Here is a 22,576-nt window from a genome sequence, read left to right as displayed (position 1 = left end):
CCCTTGTGATTCTCTGTATCCACCTGTATGTCTTTCCAATTTGGGGGGCAGTGGTTTGCCCTGTGACCTCACTTCTCTGACAAATCTAGAAGAATTTGTTTAGATTTTTACTTATTAGGATGGATTGTTAACTTCTAAGCTCGTTACATGCTCAACTGGAAACCAGAAGTCTCCTGTTGAAGGTTTTTAAGCTTAGATAATTTACATTTTAGGAAGTTTATTCTTAGTATTATGTAGGAGAGATTAGAATGGTCAGAGATGGGTGTGGTAAATAGCAACTAACATACCCTGGGATATACTTACTTCACTGAAGACAATTTGACCTTATGAGTTCCGTTTAATATCTCTTTTATCTTAGGAAGTATTTCTTTACATTTTATTTATGGTGATCAGAGTCACCATTCTATTTAGTTGACAAACAATGCTACTACATTAGTTTCAGACATACAACATAGCGACTCAACAAGTTTATCCCATTTCTTGGATCTTTGTAGCTAAGTAGTCTTGGATGTCAAGTTACATTGACCTTCAGAATACTTGTAGTTTTCTAACTTATCGCATGGAAAATTTTATACATTCATCTTAAAATGTTGTGGTTTTTTTTTCTGTCTTTATTGCTCCTTGGGGGCTTTTTAAAATTTAATTTGTGTTAAAGATTGAAGTACATTAAATATACACAAACACACACACACACGCATTGTTTTTCCTCAGAACTTAGTCTTGTGAATTAGTTGCATGATACTTGTAAGTGACCATAATGAGGACAGGGAAATGGTTGTATTGTAGAGCAGTGTTTTTTGCCCTAATAGACCTAATGTTTACTTTTTTAGTAATAAATGCTGTATAGTGCTCCCGTTATAATACTTAAATGAAATTCATAGATACAGTAATCTCTCTCTTTATGTATGTTCCAAAAAACTAATAAAACCCCAGTATTACATAGAGGAGAAATAAAAATTATACAAACTATAATAAAATAATATGTACTTTAGGATGTAAATAGGTAGGAATGACTACACTAGAAGGCAATTTAAAATAAGAACAAAATATGTATATTTATATACATATTGGATGCTGGATGTTATTGAATTTATGACTGCCTTAATTATATGTACTATTATTTTACATACCATTAAGAGGAAAACTGTTCCAACTATACTGTTACAAATGTGTGAATATCAGTGATATTAAAGTGGAAAGGCATGAATCATTTAAGTAATGAAATTTGATATATGTGTAGAATCATTATGAACACCTGCTCTAGAAATGTAAGCTAATACATCTGTATATGTTTGCAGGTCAGCTACCACAGTTATGGTGTTAACAATATGATTTTTCCAAATTGGCAAGCAACTCAGAGTTACATTTCAAACATAAGAATATACAATATTCTGTGGAATTAACAGCATTTGCAGTTCTTGGAAAATTTATTGTATATTAAAACTGTACAGAAAAATACTTTCTCTTTATAACCCTGGTTCTTGTTTTTCACTGCCTGCTCTTAGACATAAAACAAGCAGATTGATGTCTTCAACCCTGTTCTCTTCTTTACATTTTTGTTCTGTTTCTAGACTACAGAGACATTCATCTTCTTTGTCCCCAAATTTGGGTTTTTGTTTTCTCTATATATTAGTTATCTTGACTTTGAAGCAGGGAGAATATATCAAAACCTGGACTTACTGATCAAAATCGTTTGAAATTTTTCTTTTTTAACTCTGTGCATGTATTACTTCAATAAAAGTATTATTTGAAAATATAGTTTTAAGGGACACCTGGTTGGCTCAGCAGTTGAGCATCTGCCTTTGGCTCAGAGTGTGATCCTGGGATCCTGGATCGTGTCCCTCATCGGGCTCCCTATGGGGAGCCTGCTTCTCTCTCTTCCTATGTCTCTGTCTTTCTCTGTTTCTCATGAATAAATAAATAAATCTTTAAAAAAAATAAAAATATAGTTTTAAAAATTTAAAAAACAACAGCTTAATGCTATAGGCAGCCTTTTGGTTAAAAGTAAGTTCATGTGGATACAATGAAAGTAAACGGCAAACAGATCCTAGTAAGGAAAGACTGGTTAGGTTCGATTTTGTTTTGTTGTTGGTTTTATTATTTAAAAGCCAAAAGTTGGAGGCGCCTCGGTGACTCAGTTGGTTGGGCTTCTACCTTCAACTCAGGTCATGATCCCAGAGTCCTGGGATTGAGTCCCACATTGGTCTCCCTGCTCAGCTGGGAGCCTACTTCTCCCTCTGCCCCTCCCCCCTACTTGTAATCACTCTGTCTCACACACATATTCTCTCTCTCTCTCAAATAAATAAATAAAATTTTTAAAAAGTCAAAAAGTGGGAAACAACTAAAATGTCTGTCAACAGATAAATGGATAAATAATAGTGGTTTCTCCATATAATGGAATATTATTTGGCCTTACAAAAGAATGAATACATGCTACAGTATGGATGAACCTTGAAAAAAACTGTGAAAGAAAAGTGAAAGGAGATAATCAAAAAGAATATCTAGTATCTGAGTTTGTGTATATGAAAGTTTAGGAAAATCTTTTGAGATAGGAAATTGATTAATGATTGCTTAGAGCTGGCAGGCAGGACAGTGATTAAGGGAGTGATAGCTAAAGATTATGGGGTTCCTTCTTGAGATGTTGAAAATGTTCTAACATTTACTGTAATGGTTGTACATATTTGAGAGTATATGAGAAACCATTGAATTATATACTTTAAAGGGGTGAATTATATGACATTATGAATTATATTTCAATAAAACTGCTTAAATAAAAGAATAGGCTACTTCAAAAGTATATATAGTTACCATCAATTTTAGCAGGAAGGGAGTAGACATTTATAGATGGCATTTCTTTTAGCCTTTCCTCCCCATTTCATTTCCCCTTTGCAATCCAAACTTGAAGCAGGAGATTCAGCACAGTACTCTTTAGAGTCATTGCAACCTCTAGCAGTCTGACTCCAGCCTAAAGAGAAAGGTGTTGGGAGAAAGGATTTCTCTAATCCAAGCATAGGGTTTACAGTCAATCAGTGGTAAGACACCTAGGAGGCAACTGGCTACAAAAGTTTCTTGTAGTTCATCCTCTTCTGGAAGAGTGAAATAACCTTTTTGTCACAAGCTTGTTACAAGTGTAGTGGCATCTGAAGTTAGATTGCTCTGACTTATAAACAGACCTGCCCTTTTGGAGCAGGAATATCGGTGGTCTGAAGCAGGCAAGTGCAGCCTCTATGGTTGGCTTGTTTGAAGACATCTGTGTGTTGTCCATACCAGTGTGGAACAATTGTGCCAGAAAACTTCCATTAGCATGTTCTTTCTTGCAGAATATATTGCATAAGTGGAGAGCATGCTAAATAATTGATTTTAATTGTAAACATTTCATTCTCAAAAAACAAAAGATCCTACCTCTTTTTCCCATCATTGGTAGTTCTAAACATTAGATTTTTTTTTCCCATAAGGTCAAAATGTAACTTAAGTACTATGATTGTGAATGGAAAAAAATGGTGACATAATTGGGTATTGGCAAGTTATTTTTCCAGTTTCTGTAGTGTGTGAATTTTTAATATTAATAGACATAAAACATTAAAGGGAGTCAAACTCCCAGTAATATATGAAAAGTATAAATAAGTCTAGTAAATCTTTTTTACAATGCCAGCACTTAGCTTTTTTTAAACAAGAATTTCTTTTTGATCACAACTGTGCAGTGTCTATAATTTTATCAGATAATAGTGGCATATATTCACTCAATTTTTCTAATTCTACATGCAAGTGTATGGTTTTTGGTTTTTTTTTTTACGATTTTATTTATTTGAGAGTGATAGAGCACACAAGTTGCGGAGAGAGAGGCAGAGGGAGAGAGAGAAGCAGACTCCCTGTTAAGCAGGGAGCCTGACATGGGGCTCAGTCCCAGGACCCTGGGATCATGTCCTGAGCCAAAGGCAAATGCTTAACCTACTGAGCCACCCAGACACCTCCAAGTGCATGTTTTTAACTTTGTCTATACTATTCTTGTATGTTTGTTATCAAAATGTGTGTAATTTAAAAAATTAATGTTAACGAATTTCAGATTTCTCCAGTTGACACTGTTGTGCTAAAATATCACCAAAATGCCATTAAAATAAATAGTCATTTAATTATCAGTATCAGTAATCATGATAGAACCTAACAGGAGTTTTCCTGTTGTTAATTTTTCTCTACGAGCTATCTTCAATAGTATGGGCCCCTAGGAGATGATTAGAAATTTTTTGAGTAAGTTTTGGGTTGTCACAATGATGGGGGAAATGTTAGTAGGCCAGCTGTCTTGATGCCTAAGTTTAATAGATCCAATACATTCCAACCCTTGTCTTCACACCTGCCATCAGTGTTTGGTGCTTCCAACTCCCAGGCTTCTCAAAAGTCTAGAGGACATGTTCACTTTTGCAAGCATATTAAGTTGCAGCTGCTTTTCTTTTGCCAAGTCAGCTACCACTTATCTGTCAACATCGACTTCTAAACGTTTGTTGAAATTTTTTTTTTGGTTTTTTTTTTTTGAAATTTTTTATACTATGTTTCACCATTCTCTCTTTCATGGTGGGTTTCTGTCCTTTTTTTTTTTTTTTTCTCCTAATTCCTTTACTGTGTATCCAGTGGTTTCAAAGGCCAAGTGATCACCAAGAGATGAATCTGCTATGCCTAACAGCTTGTTGGGAGATACCTTCTCTTAGAGGATATGGAAGGGTTTTAGGTGGTTTGACTGTTATGTAGACTAGCTGGTGTACTAGCATTCAGTGCCTAATTGGGGCTAGACCTGCTAGGCACACTATTTGTAAGCCCACCCAAAATGCCAGTGATACTTACAGTTTTCAGTTCATTCTAGCCTTGCATTAACTCAGTGTAAACAGTACATTAGACAATTAACATTTTCTATGGCTGAGTATGATGTGTAATCATTCTCATTACTCTTTCTCAAGCTGAGCTTTTAGAAACTGATTTGCATTCAGAAGTAACAGAAAAACAGTGTGATGGCTCCTTATCATTAAAAGGAAAAAAAATGGATAAATTGTTTTCCTATTCCTACCATTTAGCTTTGCTACATGGTTTTTCTTCATATTAACAGATTTTTTGGTAGAAGGCCTCAGTGGGATTGCAGAGGAGCATCAAATCTGAATGAACTTCATCAGCTATTAAGTAACATAATGATCAGAAGATTGAAGAATGATGTTTTAACCCAGCTGCCCCCTAAAGTCAGACAGCGTATTCCCTTTGATCTTCCATCAGCAGCTGCCAAGGTGAGAATGCTTGTTTGATTCAAAGTCTTACTTTAAGTCATGTTAATGAAAGATTATACATACTGATATTTGATAGAAGGAAAGGTCTGTTTTCTTAAAATAGGATTAATTAATAGAACATATGAACTGGCTTTGTATCATTTCAAGAGAATAGGAAATATTTAATTTAAATCATCAAATAATGTGAAAAGAATCAGTATCCTACTGATTTAAAAAGATTATTTCTGTTCAGTCTAGATTAAAAGCACCTCACCTGCAAGGAAGATTTAGTAGTAAGAGTTCTAAGTACCTATAGGGTGTCAAGCCCAATAATTAGGAAGGGAAGTTGTGTTTCTTGCTCTAGGATTTTTTTTCAAGTATGAGCTATCTTCTAGAATAACTTGGATATGGGCATCTTTTTGAGATCTGAAAACTCTATGATCATGTTGGAGGATGTGAAGGTCCATATATTAGAAAGCCATATTGTATTTTACCTAATCCTTACCTACATTTACTTTTATGGAGTACAGTGCTTATATATCCTCTGAAATTTCTTTAAATCTGGACAAAGTTTTGTTGACAAAGACTACTTATTGCATTGTTTGATTTTGAAAGCTTAAGGTAGACATTTTGTAAACACTGAGCAATATATTACTGGTAATAAAAGAATAACCTGATTTTCTTTATCCACTATGTTAGCATTAGAAAGAAAAATAAGAGTATGTGATTATATTACATTATTCTTCAGCTAATATTCTTCAAGTCTTTATGCTTATTTAAATGAAATCATATCTCATTACATTATGAAAATACTTTGCTACCATATACATTTTCATTATTTCCTTTCTTATGTATGCAAACTTTTTTTTTAACTTTACAAAATGTTTTTCCTTAAGGGGAATCTCTAATTGTTTGATTTGTGGTGTTAGCAAAGGGCTTGTCTTTCACCCACAGCTTTTCGTTGGTTTCTGTCTTTGGTATGAACATGTGACTGACCTATCTCCATATTGATGCTTTTAAATGAATACATTGGTATCTTTGGGAGTTTGTTTTCCTATCTTTACAAAGAAAAAAAAAGAAAAAAGTAGGACAAAATTCATTATTTTATTAATTGTTCTATTCTTTTTTTAAAATTTTTTTGTTTATTTGTGTATTTGAGAGATAGAGAATGTGCAGTCAGAGAGGGGCAGAGTGGAAAGGAGAAGAAAGGGAAAAGAATCCAAAGCAGACTTCGCACTGAACTCCAAGCCTGATGTGGGGCTCTATCCCATGACTATGAGATCATGACCTGAGCCAAAATCAAGAGTCAGACACTTAACCAACTAATGCCACCCAGGCATTCCTGTTCTGTTCTTTATGCCATATTTCTAAACATTGTTATTTTCTCCCGCATAGGAATTGAATAGCAGCTTTGAAGAATGGGAAAAATTAATGAAAGCTCCAAATTCAGGAGCCACTAAGACTGTCATGGGATTGATTACTCGCATGTTTAAACAAACAGCTATTGCCAAGGTAATCTTTGTTGGGACATCATGTGTTCGTCTTGATACAAATTGTTTAATGTATTTTAATGCTTTTATTTAAACAGCTTATTTGCATACTGTAACATGCCTTAGCCATTTAATTTTTTAATTCTCTGTTATGGAAAAATTTGGATATATTCTAAGTAAACAATAGTATATGGAGACCATTATACAGATCTATTTATTGATCCTTTCCAATATATGGGTACACTTTGAGGAGGGAATATGATATGCTTTACATGTTCTCATTTAAAGAATATACATATATTCATCTTTGTCATCTGATTTTTCTGTGGTCTTTGCTACATAATTGCCACAAATAATGTTTTTTATTTAAGTCAATCATTTTTAATTGGTATTATGTTTCTAGTTCCCTACAGAGATAGATGTGCTCATATTGTTTGTCTGAAAGTGCAAATTAGAGGTGTTAGAGTTTTTAATTCTCAGTGTGAATATAAAGTAGGTTCATCACACGTTGTTTTTACTAGCATCGTAGAACTTAGACATGCTAATGAGTGTCACTCCTTTCCAATTCTGAGATTTTTTTTATAAGATAATTTTTTTTTTCACATTCAGGGAAATTTGTCCTTTTAAAATATATAGCTTGATGACATTTGACAAATACACAGAGTAAGTTGCCAGTACACTCAAGATAAAGGATATTTCCATTTGCCCAAAAGTTCCCTGGTTCCCCTTTGTAGTCATCTCCCTCATACCTGCTTTCTGCACCTCTGCAGTCTCAGTTATGCTTTCTATCACTGTAGTTTTGCATTTTCCTAAATGTTCCAAAAATGGAATCAAATAGTATGTAGCCTTATGTCTGGCTTCTTTCATTTAGCAAAAAGCTTTTGAATATTGATCCATGGTTTGCATATGTAATTAGTTTCTTCATTTTTATTTCTGAATAATGTTCCAGTGTACAGATATATACAGGATTTTTTTTAAGATTTATTTATTTATTTATTCAGAGAAAGAGACAGAGAGACAGAGAGAGGCAGAGACACAGGCAGAGGGAGAAGCAGGCTCCATGCAGGGAGCCCGACATAGGCCTCGATTCCGGGTCTCCAGGATCACACCCCGGGCTGCAGGCGGCGCTAAACCACTGCACCACTAGGGCTGCCCATATAACAGTTTTTTTCCTTCACCAGATAGTGGCCATTTTGGGATCTTATCAGTTTGGGCCATTATAAGTAAAACTGTTATGATCATTCATGTACAGGTCTTTGTATGAACAGATTTTCATTTACCTGAGTAAATAACTGGGAATGGGACTGTTGGGTCACATGAAAGGCACAGGTTAAATTTTATAAAAAGCTGCCAAATTGTTTTTCAAGTACTGTGCCATTTTGCATTCCTAGAGCAATGTATGAGAGTTCCCAATGATTCTACATCTTTGTCAGTACTTGGTATTGTCAGTCTTTTTAATTTTAGCTATTTTCCAGGTATGTACTGGTATCTCCTTGTTATTTTAATTCGCCTTCTCCTAATGTCTAATGATAGCATATTTTCATGTGTTTATATCTACAATAGATATCATATATCTGTTATATATCATATAGTCTGCGCATACCAAGTCCATATTTATATTGGATTATAAGAGTTCTCTTTTTTTAAGGTTTATTTATTTTAGTGAGAGAGAGAGCATGGGGCAGGGGAGGTGAGCAGAGGGAGAGGGAGAGAGAGAATCTCAAGTCAACACCCCACTGAGCATGGAGCCTGACATGGCTCCCATAATTCTGAGATCATGACCTGAGCTGAAATCAAAAGTCAAATGCTCAACCCACTGAGCCACTAGTCACCACAGACTAGTGGTGACTTATATATTATATATAATATATATATATTTTTTAATTGGTATTATGTTTCTAGTTCCCTACAGAGATAGATGTGCTCATATTGTTTATATATATATTGTAGAAACAAGTCCTTTAACATATTGGCCTTTTCAAAGTATTTCTTCCAAGTCTGTAGTTTGCATTTTATTGTCTCGACATTGTCTTTCAGAGAACAGAAGTTTTAAATTTTGAAACAGTCCAGTTTATTATTTTTTCTTTCATATTTTGTGCTATTTAAGTCCTAATTAATTTTTGCTTATTCCATGTTCACAAACATCTTCTACCATGTTTTCTTCTAAAAGTGCTATATCTTTAGCTTATATAAGTAGGCCTAGAACTATTTTGAGTTAATTTTTTTATGTGGTACCAAGTTAAGGATAGAGATCTGGTTGTTTTGGTCTGGGTGGATTTTATTTGCTTATTTATTTTGCGTGTGGATTTTCAGTTTTCAATTAATATTCATTATTGTAAACCATTTTTCTTGCATTGACACATCTTAGCACCTTCATAAAAAAATCATTTGGTCATATATATGTGGGTCTGTTTCTGAACTCTGGTCTGTTTCATTGACCCATACATCTAATTTGACATAATACTACAGTATCTGGTTCCTGTACCTTTCTAACAAAGCTTGGTGAAATCACATGGTGTTCACTCCTACTTTATTTCAAAATTATTCTGTCTGCTGTAAGTCTTTTGCTTTTCTTTATGAGGTTTAGAATTAGCTTTTTAAGTATGTGCAGTTTTGATTGGAGTTGTTTTGAATCTATAAATTCATTTGGAAGAATTGACTTCTTAATAGTATTGAATTTCCTGACCCATGGAAAGAGTGTCTTCTTTCATTTCCCCCAGCCATATTTTCTAGTTTCAATGAATACATTTTGCCAGATTTACTCTAGTTATTTCATCTCTTTTTATGCACTTGTAAATATTTCTTTTTTTACTTAAATTCAATTAATTAACATATAATGTATTATTGGTATAAGAGGTAGAGGTCAATGATTCATCATTCTTATATAACACCCAGTGCTCATTATAACACATGCCCTCTTTAAGTCCATCAACCAATTACCCCATACCCCCAGCCCCCTCCCTTCCAGTAACCCTCAGTTTGTTTCCTATGATTAAGTTTCTCTTGTAATTTGTCTCCCCTCTGATTTCATCTTGTTTTATTTTTCCCTCCCTTCCCCTATAATCCTCTGTTTTGTTCCTTAAATTCTTAAAATCATATGAGTGAGATCATATGATAATTGTCTTTCTCTGATGAACTGATTTTGCTGAGCATGATACCCTCTAGTTATCCACATCATTGCAAATGGCAAAATTTCATTTTTCTGATGGCTGAGTAGTATTCCATTATATAGATATACCATTTCTTCTTTATACATTCATCTGTTGATAGACATCTGGGCTCTTTCCATAGTTTGGCTATTGTGGACATTGCTGCTATGAACATTGGGGTGCAGGTGACCCCTTGAATCACTCTACACTTGTATCTTTGCGGTAAATACGTAGTAGTGCAATTGCTGGGTGATAGGGTAGCTCTATTTTCAACTTTTTGAAGAAGAACTTCCATACTCTTTTCCAGAGTGGCTGCACCAGGTTGCATTTCCACCAACCATGTAACAGGGTTCCCCTTTCTCCACATCTGTGCCAACATCTATCATTTCCTGACTTGTTAATTTTAGCCATTCTGACCAGTGTGAAGTAGTATCTTATCGTGGTTTCTTTGTTGTTGTTTTTTGGGGTTTTTTTTTGTTTGTTTGTTTTTTATTCATGAGAAACACAGAGAGAGAGAGAGAGGCACTAGCAGAGGGAAAAGCAGACTCCACGCAGGGAGCCCAATGCGGAACTTGATCCCAGGACCTCAGGACCACACCCTGGGTTGAAGGTGGTGCTAAACTGCTGATCCACCCGGGCTGCCTTCATTGTGGTTTTGGTTTGTATTTCCCTGATGCTGAGTGATGTTGAGCATTTTTTCATGGGTCTATTGGCCATTTGTATGTCTTCTTTGGAGAAATGTCTGTTCGTGTCTTCTGCCCATTTATTGATTAGATTATTTGTTGCTGTGTATTGAGTTTCATGAGTTCTTTATAGATTTTGGATACAAAGTGCTTTATCTTTTTTAAAAAAAGATTTTATTTATTTATTCATGAAAGACACAGAGAGAGAGGCAGAGACGCAGGCAGAAGGAGAGGCTGGGGGGATCCCTGGGTGGCGCAGCGGTTTAGCGCCTGCCTTTGGCCCAGGGCGCGATCCTGGAGACCCGGGATCGAATCCCACGTCGGGCTGCTGGTGCATGGGGCCTGCTTCTCCCTCTGCCTGTGTCTCTGCCTCTCTCTCTCTCTCTCTCTGTGACTATCATAAATAAATAAAAATTAAAAAAAAAAAAAAAAAAAAAGAAGGAGAGGCTGGCTCCATGCAGGGAGCCCAGTGTGGGACTCGGTCCGAGGACCCCGGGATCATGCCCTGAGCCAAAGACAGATGCTCAACCGCAGAGCCACCCAGGTGTCCCACAATGCACTTTATCTGATAAAACATTTGCAAATATCTTCTGCCATTCTGTTGGTTGTCTTTTGGTTTTGTTAACTGCTTCCTTTGCTGTGCAGAAGATTTTTATCTTGATGAAGTCCAAAAAGGTCATTTTTGCCTTTGTTTCCCTTGCTTTTGGAGACATATCTAGCAAGAAGTTGCTGGGGCCGAGGTCACAGATATTGTTAAGTGTGTTCTTGTCTAGGATTCTGATGGATTCCTGTCTTACATTTAGGTCTTTCATCCATTTAGAGTCTGTTTTTGTATATAGTGTAAGTAAATGATCCAGTTTCATTCTTCTGAATGTGGCTGTCCAATTTTTCCAATACCATTTGTAGAAGATAATTTCCATTGGATATTATTTCCTGCTTTGCTGAAGATTAGTTGACCATAGAGTTGAAAGTCCATTTCTGAGTTTTCTGCTCTGTTCCACTTATCTGTCTGTTTTTGTGCCAATACCATACTGTCTTGATGATCACAGCTTTGAATAGAGCTTGAAGTCCAGAATTGTGATGCTACTCACTTTGGGTTTTTTTTTTTTTTTTCAACATTGTTTTGGCTATTCGGGATCTTTTCTGGTTTCATACAAATTTTTGTGTTCCAGCTCTGTGAAAAATGTTGATGTATTTTGATAGGGATTGCACTGAATGTATAGATTGCTCTAGATATTTTAATATTTGTTCTTCCGATCCATGAGCATAGGACATTTTTCCATTTCTTTTTGTTTTCCTCAATTTCTTTCATAACTGTTCTGTAATTTTCTGAGCACAGATCCTTTTCCTCTCTGGTTGGGTTTATTCCTAGGTTTCTTATGGTTTTTGGTGCAATTGTAAATGGGATCAACTCCTTAATTTCTCTTTCTTCTTTCTCATTGTTAGTGTATAGAAATGCAACTGATTTCTGTACATTGATTTTATATCCTGTACTCTGCTAAATTCCTGTGTGAGTTCTAGCAATGTTGGGTGGAGTCTTTTGGGTTTTCCACATAAAGTATCATGTCATCTGCAAAGAGCAAGAGATTGACTTCTTTGTCGATTCAGATGTCTTTTATTTCTCTTTGTTGTGTGATTGCTGAGGCTAGGACTTCTAGTACTATGTTGAACAGTATTGGTGAGAGTGGACATCTCTTTCGTGTTCCTGACCTTAATGGAAAAGCTCTCAGTTTTTCCCCATTGAGAATAACATTCACTGTTGGGCTTTTCAAATAATCACTTTTATTTTATTGAGGTATGTTCCCTCTATCCCTACACTGTGAAGAGTTTAAATCAAGAAAGGATGCTGTACTTTCTCAAATGCTTTTTCTGCATCTATTCAGAGGAACATATAGTTTTTGTCCTTTCTTTTATTAATGTAGTATATCAAATTGATTGATTTGTGGATGTTGAACCACCCATGCAGCCCAGGAATAAATCCCATTTGATTGTGGTTAATAATCCTTTTAATGTACTGTTGGAGCCTATTGGCTAGTATCTTGGTGAGAATTTCTACATCCATGTCCATGGTCTATAATTCTCCTTTTTGGTGGGGTCCTTGTCTGGTTTTGGGATCAAGATAATGCTGGCCTCATAGAGTTTGGAAGTTTTCCTTCCATTTCTATTTTTTGAAACAGCTTCAGAAAAATAGGTATTAATTCTTCTTTAAATGTTTGGTAGAATTTCCCAGGGAAGCCATCCAGCCCTTGGCTCTTGTTTGTTGGGAGATTTTTGATGACTGCTTCCAGTTCTTTCCTGGTTATAGATCTGTTAGGGTTTTTTATTTCTTCCTATTTCAGTTTTGGTAGTTTCTACATTTCTAGGAAATCATCCATTTCTTCCAGATTGCTAATTTGTTGGCATATAGTTCCTCATAATATGTTCTTATAATGTTTGTATTTCTTCAGTGTTGGTTGTGATCTCTCCTCTTTCATTCATGATTTTGTTTATTTGGGTCTTTTCTTTTTGATAAATCTGGCTAGGGGATATTGATTTTATTAATTCTTTCAAAGAACCAGCTTCTAGTTTTGTTGATCAGTTCTACTGTTCTTTTGGTTTCTATTTCATTGATTTCTGCTGTAATCTTTATTAATTCTCTTCTCCTACTGGGTTTAGGCTTTATTTGCGATTCTTTCTCCAGCTTCTTTAGCTGTAAGGTTAGCTTTTGTATTTAAGACCTTTCCTATTTCTTGAGAAAGTCTTATATTGCTACAAGGACTCTTGTAGGACTTAGGACTGCCTTTCCCTCTTAGGACTGCCTTTGCTTCATTCCAAAGGTTTTGAACAGTTGTGTTTTCATTTTCATTTGTATTGATGGGTCTTGCTATTTTACCCACTCTGATACCCTGCATCTTTTGATTGGGACATTCAGCCCATTTACATTCAGAGTAACTATTGAAAGATATGAATTTAGTGCCATTATATTACCTGCAAAGTCTCTGTTTCTGTATATTGTCTCTTCCTTTCTGGCCTATGTTACTTTTGGGCTCTCTCTTTGCTTAAAGGTTTCCCTTTAATGTTTCCTGCAGGCCTGGTTCTGGTTTAGTGATCACAAATTCTTTTAGTTTCTGTTTGTCCTGGAAGCTTTTTATTTCTCCTTCTATTTTGTTTTTTTTTTGTGTTTTTGTTTTTTTGTTTTTTTGTTTTTTTTTTTTTCTCCTTCTATTTTGAATGAGATTCTAGCTGGATACAGTATTCTTAGTTGCCTTTTTTTCTCATTTAGCACCCTATTCAGGGTGAGAAAAATATGCACCTAAGAATACTTTATCAAGGGATATGGTCTATAATTCTTTTTGGTAGGGTCTTTGTCTGGTTTTGGGATCAAGATAATGCTGGCCTCATAGAGTTTGGAGCCCTCTGGGGACTTTGGAGCCCTTTTTGGCCTGCCAGGTCTCTGTGGATAGAGCTACTGTCAGTCTAATGTTTCTGCTCTTGTAGGTTATGGACCTTTTGTCCCAAACTGTTTTCAGTTTCAGTGAATTTTTCTTTGTCTCTGAAATTCCCAAGCTTCACTATTATATGAAGGGGTAGATAGATAGATAGATAGATAGGTAGATAGGTAGATAGATAGGTAGATAGATAGATAGGTAGATAGATAGGTAGATAGGTAGATAGATAGATAGATAGGTAGATAGATAGGTAGATAGATAGGTAGATAGATAGGTAGATAGGTAGATAGATAGATAGATAGGTAGATAGATAGATAGATAGATAGATAGATAGATAGATAGATAGATAGATTGATATTTCGCATTTTAAGGGAGGTTCTCTGTGCTTCCTGGACTTGAATGCCTGTTTCCTTCCCCAGATTAGAGAAGTTCTCTGCTATAATTTGCTCAAATATACCTCTGTCCCTCTCCTTCTCTCCTCTTATTCTGGGATCCCAATTATTCTAATATTGTTTCGCTTTATGGTATCACTTATCTCTCAAATTCTCCCCTCATGGACCGGAAGTTATTTATCTCTTTTTCTCAGCTCACTTATTCTCCATCATTTTGTCTTCTATATCACTAATTCTCTCTCCTGCCTCATTTATCCTTGCAGTTAGAGCCACTTTTTTTTTTATTGCATCTCAGTATTAACCTTTTTTTACTTTGACCTGATTAGTTCTTTTATTTCTCCAGAAAAGGATTCTTTAGTGTCGTCTCTGCTTTTTTCAAGCCCAGCTAGTGTCGTCATAATCATTATTCTGAACTCTAGTTCCAATATCTTACTTCTATCCATACTGATTTGGTCCTTGGCAGTCAGATAAATGTAACCGTAAAGATGAAAATTTAAAAAGACTTTAAGCAGGGGACCCCTGGGTGGCTCAGCAGTTTAGCACCTGCCTTCAGCCCAGGACGTGATCCTGGGGACCCGGGATCGAGTCCCACATCGGGCTTCCTGCATGGAGCCTGCTCCTCCCTCTGCCTGTGTCTCGGCTTCTCTCTCTCTCTCTGTGTCTCAAATACATACATACATACATACATACATACATACATACATAATTTAAAAAAGACTTTAAGCAAATTAAAAGAGAATATAATCAGATGAAGAAAACAGAGCAATACACTAGATTATTGGTGTATTTGGGTCTATTAGAAGAAATTACATCTCAAAATTGTTGAGAAAATGAAACATATATATGCAAAAATAAAATTAAATACAATGAAATGATAGGATGTAAATGTAAAAGGGAAAATTTTAAAAGACTGAAAAAAGTTGATAAAATAAGAAATTGCTTGAAAAGGAAAAAGAAAAAAATGAAAATAGAAAGACTACAGAATCATGAGAAAAAAACCCATGAATTCTATATACTATTTTTCCTAAGCAATGGGGTTTTGCCATTCTCTGTGATCAGTAAACTTGGTCTTAGCTGGGTGTTCTTGCTGATCTTCTGGGGGAGGGCCCTGTTTCATTGATTCTCACAAGTCTTTGCCCCATGTAATTGCACTGCCCTTGCCAGGGGGCTGGGCTAAGTGTAAATGGCTTTGGATTTCTCTATGTGACTTTTGTTCCCTGAAGGCTTTCTGCTCTGCCTTAGAGGATGAGAATGAAAATTGCAGCCTCCCAAGCTCCAGCCCCAGAGCTGAAAGCTCACACCCCCACTCCTCAGTGTGCCCTCAGGGAAAAGCAGTCAATCACTCCTGTCTCCATGGTCTCAATCTACACTCTGTGCTCACTCAGCAAGTGACCCAGCATTTCCATCTCAGGGATGTGTCCCTGTTTGAAGTCTCCAAACCTTGCATATACATGCTGCTCCTCCAACAGGGAGTAGGAATTGTGTATTATTCTGGTTCTGCTGTTTGCTGGGCCTCTGCTCAGAGAATATTTGCCCAACTGTGCCACAGTTCCAGTTTATGGCAACACTGAGCTGAAAACCCATTCTTGGACTCACTGATTGTGGCTGGCATCACCACTCCATTGCCTGGGAACTCTGCCCCACTCAGGCACTCCCATTGTTTCTGTAACCCCAGGGATCCTGAGACCACACTGTCCCATCTAGGCTTCTGTCCCACTTGGCCCCCTGAGCACCTTTCAGGCAGGGACACCCCTCACTGGAGCAGACATCTGAAAGTTCTGATTTTGCACTCCACTGATCTATCACTTTCTGATAGCTGGCGTGTGGAGACTCCCTCCCCCTGCCATTTATCTTCTGATATATTGCCTCTGATTGACTTCTCTGCACCTCTTGCCTTGCAGAAAGTGGTTGCTTTTCTGTTTGTAGAATTGCAGCCATTTTTTTCTTAGATCTCCGGTTGAGTTCACAGGTGTTCAGAATTATTTGATAGCTATCTAGCTGAATTCCAGGAAACAGACAAAACTAAGGCCTCCTACTCCTCTGCCATCTTAGGCAAATATCCTGTAACTATTTCTGAAATTAAAATATCTACTCTTTCACTGCTAAATATAGAATTGTTATCTGTTTTTATTTATTGACTTTTTATCCTTTAACCTTGCTGAACTCACTTATTAATTCTTATGGAATTTTTGTAAATTCTTTAGGATTTTCTACATAGAACATCTTTTTGTCTGCACATAAAGACACTTCATATATGTAATCTGTATGTCTTTTATTTTTTTTCCCTATGACAATGAAGGAATGCAAATACAATTTTGAATAGAAGTGATAGGATTGGACAGCCTTGCCTTGCTGCCATTCTAAAGGGAAATCATTCAGCCTTTCACCATTAATAATGATGTTATCTTTAAGTTTTTCATAGATACCCTTTCTTAGGTTCAGAAAATGTTCTCCTTTTATTGAATTTGTTGAGAGAAGAAATGAAACACATGAAAATTTTTTACCTGGTAGAGCAAAATTAGGATGAGGGTAGTTACCATAAATGTGGACAAAAAGAAAATGGCTAAAATTTTAATAAAATTATAGACTGAGCATGGGGTATCATGACTGTTCAGACTAATAGGGGGTCTTGACACAGCAAGTCCACATTCACTCACAAGCTTTATTTCCTTTGGCCTCTTCCAGGTACTGACTAGAAGATCATAGAGCATCCTATTAGTGGAGCATAAGTACAATAGCCTATCTACTTCCAGAACCTTTCTCATACTAAGTGAAATTACTCTTGAGTGCTAGTTTGTAACAAAAGCTGTCTGCCCTGCAGGCTAGGCAGAAAACTTTACTGAAATTAGGACCTTGGACTGTTATAAGACAGAGATCCATCAATACTGGAGGAGAGGTAGGAACCTCTGTCCTGCCCAAAACTATCTATAGTGTGGATATAGTATGGTATCAGGGAGAGAAGCAGACACAGTGTAGTGTCAGTGAGAGAGACAGAAACTCCAGGAAAGTGCCACTTTTAAGGTTCAGCTAGATCAAGGGGCCTGCCTTAAATTGAATTGGTTCTAGAGACCTAAATGTCTGCTGCCCCCTACCAAGAACTTAGCACTGAGAAATCATCAAGATAAGTCTATCACTGGTGGGGAGAGAGACCATAGTACAGGCATGCAAGGACTACTGGAAGCTAAGAGTTCATCTGAAATACTTAGCAAAAGCTTTGGCATACTTTATCACAAGGTAGAAGCATCTTGTTGCTGGGGGTGTTCAAAGTTTGTAATGTACTAAAGGTAAATGTAACAAAAAGAGAATCCAAATACAGATACAAATCCTTCCCACACTATCACCCTGGCCAAAGAAAGAAAAAGAAAAAAAGCCTATTTCTTGGTGTGTAAATATCAGTTACCTCAGACTGTCTTGTTCTTCTACTCATAATTTCTAGCACATAAGAACAATTATGAAATAAATGAAAAAGCAATTTTAAAAAACTAATCCAAAGATAAAGCATCAATAAAGCCAAGCTGATAAATGACCTAGACTGTAGAACTATTAGACAAGGGCTTTTAGGAAGCTATGAAGTGTTATATAATCTGGTAGCAAAGATAAACAATATGCATGAAAAGGTGGGAATTTTGGAAGAATATGAATATTTTAAAGACAGTAAAATGGAAATGCTATAAATAAAAAACAGAAAGTAAGAAAAAAATATTTCAATCAGCTTATAAACCAATAGAGAAGATAAAATGTAACCGTAAAAGTCTAAATGTCCTGGATATTTATCCTAGAGAAATGAAAACTTAGGTTAACACAGACTCCTTTATGGGAATTTATCTGTAATAACCAAAAACTGGGAAGTAAACCCAGATGTCCTTAAAACAAATTGTAGTATATCCATACAATAGAATACTCAGTTAAAAGGAATGAGCTATTGATAAACACAACAAATTGGATGAATCTCAAGGCATTATATTCATTGAAAGAAGCCAGTCTCAAAAGTTTTCATATGTCATGACACCATATTTATAACATTTTCAAAACAATGGAATTTTAGTGATAGAAAATATTGTTATATCATTGTCTTTCCTGGTCACAATATTGTACTATGTCTATATAAGAAATTATCATTAAGGAAGCCATGTTAAGGTCATGCAGGAACTCTATTATATTTGCAGCCTCTGGTATGTCTAAAATTATTTCACAATAAAAAGTTTTAAAATGTACATAGAGGGATCCCTGGGTCAGCGGTTTGGCGCCTGCCTTTGGCCCAGGGTGCGATCCTGAAGACCTGGGATCGAATCCCACGTCGGGCTCCCGGTGCATATGGAGCCTGCTCCCTCTGCCTGTGTCTCTGCCTCTCTCTCTCTCTCTCTCTGTCTGACTATCATAAATAAAAATTTTATAAATAAATAAATAAATAAATAAATAAATAAATAAATAAATAAAATGTACCTAGAGTGGACACAATATAGTAACCTAATGCATAAAGCATTCTAAGTTAATCCAGAGCCAGAAAAGAAAGGAAAAGGGACAAAGAACAGCTGGGTCAATCAGAACACAAGATGTTAGTTTTTAATCCAAGTCTATTAATAATTACATTAAATGTAAATTATACAAACTCAACAAGTAAATGTTAGGAATTATCATATTGCATAAATCATATGATAACTGCAAAAAGTTCTAAGTATGAAGGGTGAGAGTGGAAAATGGATGAAAAAAGATAAATCATACAAACAATAATCAACAGAAAGCTGAAGTAGACACTGTAATATCAGATAAAGTAGACTTCAGAATAAAGATTATTCCCAGGATTTGAGGAAATTTATAGTCACTAAGATGACAACATAGATTCTTCCTGACTTTACTACCCCTCACATGAACAATAACTAACAACCTATTCAGGAGAATCCTAGAACATAGGTGTAAAGCTGAGACAGGTTCTTATACCCTAAAGATGAGGACAGACTATATTACTAGGGTAGGAGAAGTTGGCCCCATTGCCATGCTCCCAGGCCAGTGCAGTACCACTCAGGGAGATCCCCGCACTGAGCCTCTGGCTCCTCCACAGGAAAAGAAAATCCATTGGGAAAAACTAGCACCACCATTGCCACCCCACCACCCGGCATGTGGGTTGCTTTGCCAGAGCCACTACTCTGATCTTTATCCATGGGGATTGCAGGAGAGTTTATGAGGCTCAGCCACTGGGAAACTGACAGTAAGAGAGAAATAGAAAGGAACTTGCAATAACCAGCACATAAATCTTGGCAGATCAAGCTTGTACCTGCAGTGCCCAAGTTACTATCCCATGGGGCGACTTTTCTCGTGTGCAGAACCAAATCAGTGGCATACTCTGACCAGGAAGCATGATAGAGTGTAGATTTGCTTGATTCAGATCCTCATATAAGAATTTTTGCCAGCCCTAGAGCCCACTTTCCCCATGCGTAGGCAGAGAGGTGAGTTATAGCCCCACTTGCTGTAGAAAGTGTATCCTGGCCACATCTGACCAGTGGAACTGGTGAAAACATCTGGAATCTGTGCAGCATAGCAGTATTCAAGCCTACAGGCAGGTGGGCCAAGCTGATTGCCCCCAGAGCAAAGTCAATTTCAGACATGATGCTTACAGTGCTACACACAGACAGGAGCATTAATTCATATCCAAGGCTGACAGTAGCTCCCAAACCCTCCCAGAGAGTCTTTTCCAGAAATTGAGATTTACCTGGAGCAGCCCCTCTCCTTCCAGCTGGGGTAAAGGTGAGACATAACTACTACACCTACCCACTCCAACTCCTGGTCTGATGAGGACTGATGAGAGCACCTGGAAGCTATGTAGCCCTGAAGCACCTTGGCCAAGGGTAGGGCAAGCAGAGTTACCAGTTTGCAGGACAAAGCCAGGGACCTATTTGGCCAGAGAATTTGGGGCATGGGTCAATTTGAATTTAAGACGACAAAAAGCTTTACTAGCCTCTTCTGCCATTGCACTCAGGCAAGGAAACTAATTTGCAGCCCCACCCATTATGGAATACAGCCTACTGGACCAGGAAACCTTACCAGAACATGTGGTATCTGCAGAGTCCATCCAACAGCCCTGCTTATAGTGGCATTTTTAAAAAGATTTTATTTATTCATGAGAGAGAGAGAGAAAGAGGCAGAGACATAGGCAGAGGGAAAAGCAGGCTCCTTATGGGGAGCCTAATGCCGGACTTGATCCCAGGACCCTGAGATTACAACCTGAGCTAAAGGCAGATGCTCAACCATTGAGCCACCCAAGCACCCCCACAGTGGCATTTGAACAGACAATACAGCCTATGGCTTTCTTCATCTCCACAGTGAAGCTGATGGTCTCACCTGACTAATATATACTCCTACCTTGATTTGGGTCCCCAAACAAAGAGCCTTCCAGTCCCTGGGTCTCATCCTCCTGTCCTGCTAGGGCAGGAAGATTAATTCATGACCCCATCTATTACCGAACATAGTACCCAGACCTGATCATCTAGTCAGCCTGATTAGAGAATTCAGACATCTGTAGAACCCAGTCTACAGCCTTACTTGGGTAGAGAACTAAGCCAACAGTCCAGCTAATCTCAGCCAGTAGCACACTCCCTTATCCTCAGCCTCAGAGATCAAAGAGTTTCCTTGCCACATTCATTTATGATAAATACCTCTCAGCAAAGTAGGAATAGAAAGGGACTTTATCATCAGAATAAAAGACATTTATGAAAAACTTAACAATTAACATCATACTTTATGCTCAAAGATTTAATGCTATTCCCTTAAAACCAGGAACAATACAAGATTCTGTTCTCACCACTTATGTTCAACAATGTTTGATTCAACATTATTCTTATAACTGTTTAATAAGCCTAGAGAAACAAATATAAGGTACACAGATTGAAAAGAAATAAGTACAATTGTCTATATTCACAGACCACATGACTATGTACATGGGAAATCCAAGAACTCTTCAAGCACTAGAACTGAGTGAATTTATCAAGGTCTTAGAATTCATGTTCAATGTATGAAAATTATTTGTATATACAAGCAATGAAAAATTGGAAATTGAAATTTAGAAAGGGATCAATAAACATGACCTACTTTGGGATAAATTCAACAAAGTATATGCACTGAAAACTACAAAACATCATCTAGAGAATATAAAGCAAACTTAAATAAATCACAAGATAGATCATGTTCATATATTGGAAATTTCAATATTGTTAAGATGCCATTTCTCTGTAAATTAGCTTGTATTTTCAGTGCAGTGCTAATCGAAATCCCTGTAGTCTTTTGTAGAAATTAACTAACAAGCTGAATGTAAAATTTATGAAGCAGCACAAAGAACTTACTTTAGCCAAATTAATCTTGAACAAAGTTGAAAGATTCACACTGCATGATATACTTACTATAAAGTTATAGTAATTACGAGTTTGTGATATTGGCATAAGAATAGGCATTTAGATTAGTGAACCAGAGAAGAGAATCTGGGAAAAAAATAGGCCTTCATATAGATTGTCAATTGATGTTAGGGAAGAGGATGAGATAACTCAATGGGGAAATGATAGTTTTTTCAAAGAATAGTATTAGGACAGTTGAATATCTTTAGTGGGAAAAAATTAGCCTTGAACCGTTATTTTGCACCATTCATAGAAATTAACTTGAAGTTGGTTATAGATTCAAATATAAAAACTGATTTATAAAACTATTTTTTAAAGATTTTATCTATTTATTTTTTAAAGTAAGCTCTTTGCCCAACATGTGTCTCAAACTTAGGACCTCAAGATCAAGAGTCACATGTTCTACCAACTAAGCTAGCCAGGCACCCTAATTTTTAAAACTTTTAATTGTATACATGCATAAAAATATTGTCAACCTTTGGGTCGGGACATTTTTTTAGGTAGGATGCAAAAAACACTAAAGGAAAAAAATGGGACTCAAAACTTTAAAACTTACGGTGTTTTTGTTAAAAGGTATGGTATACAAAACATACTGTTTTGAAAATGAAAATGTAAAATGTAAATTGGAAGAAAATATTTGCAATACATTCTTCCTGCTTCATTTTCCTATGTTAAAATTTTGGGTTTGATCAGTGTTCATTGTTTACAATATGATGACTTTGTTAAACATTTCACAGTTAAGCTATAATTACATTTCTTTATTTGACAACTGTTGTTTTTCCTAGATTTAATAGCTGGGTTTTTTTGTT

At 36.4% G+C, this 22,576-nt stretch overlaps 1 protein-coding gene across 3 annotated transcripts in view; it reads left to right on the top strand.

Moving 5' to 3' along the window:
* ZRANB3 (zinc finger RANBP2-type containing 3) overlaps positions 1-22,576 on the top strand; it is a 306,312-nt gene that overhangs the window by 211,719 nt on the left and 72,017 nt on the right. For all 3 annotated transcript variants that reach the window (XM_072757626.1, XM_026015556.2, XM_072757627.1), the window contains 2 exons: positions 5,093-5,264; positions 6,639-6,755. In XM_072757626.1, coding sequence (XP_072613727.1) covers positions 5,093-5,264; positions 6,639-6,755 — 289 coding nt within the window. The remainder of the gene's footprint in view (positions 1-5,092; positions 5,265-6,638; positions 6,756-22,576) is intronic.

The sequence above is a fragment of the Vulpes vulpes genome, chromosome 5 (assembly GCF_048418805.1).
Source record: "Vulpes vulpes isolate BD-2025 chromosome 5, VulVul3, whole genome shotgun sequence".
NCBI classification, from domain to species: Eukaryota; Metazoa; Chordata; class Mammalia; order Carnivora; family Canidae; genus Vulpes; species Vulpes vulpes.
Note: the sequence above shows the minus strand (reverse complement) of the source record. Positions and strands in the feature narration are given on the sequence as shown.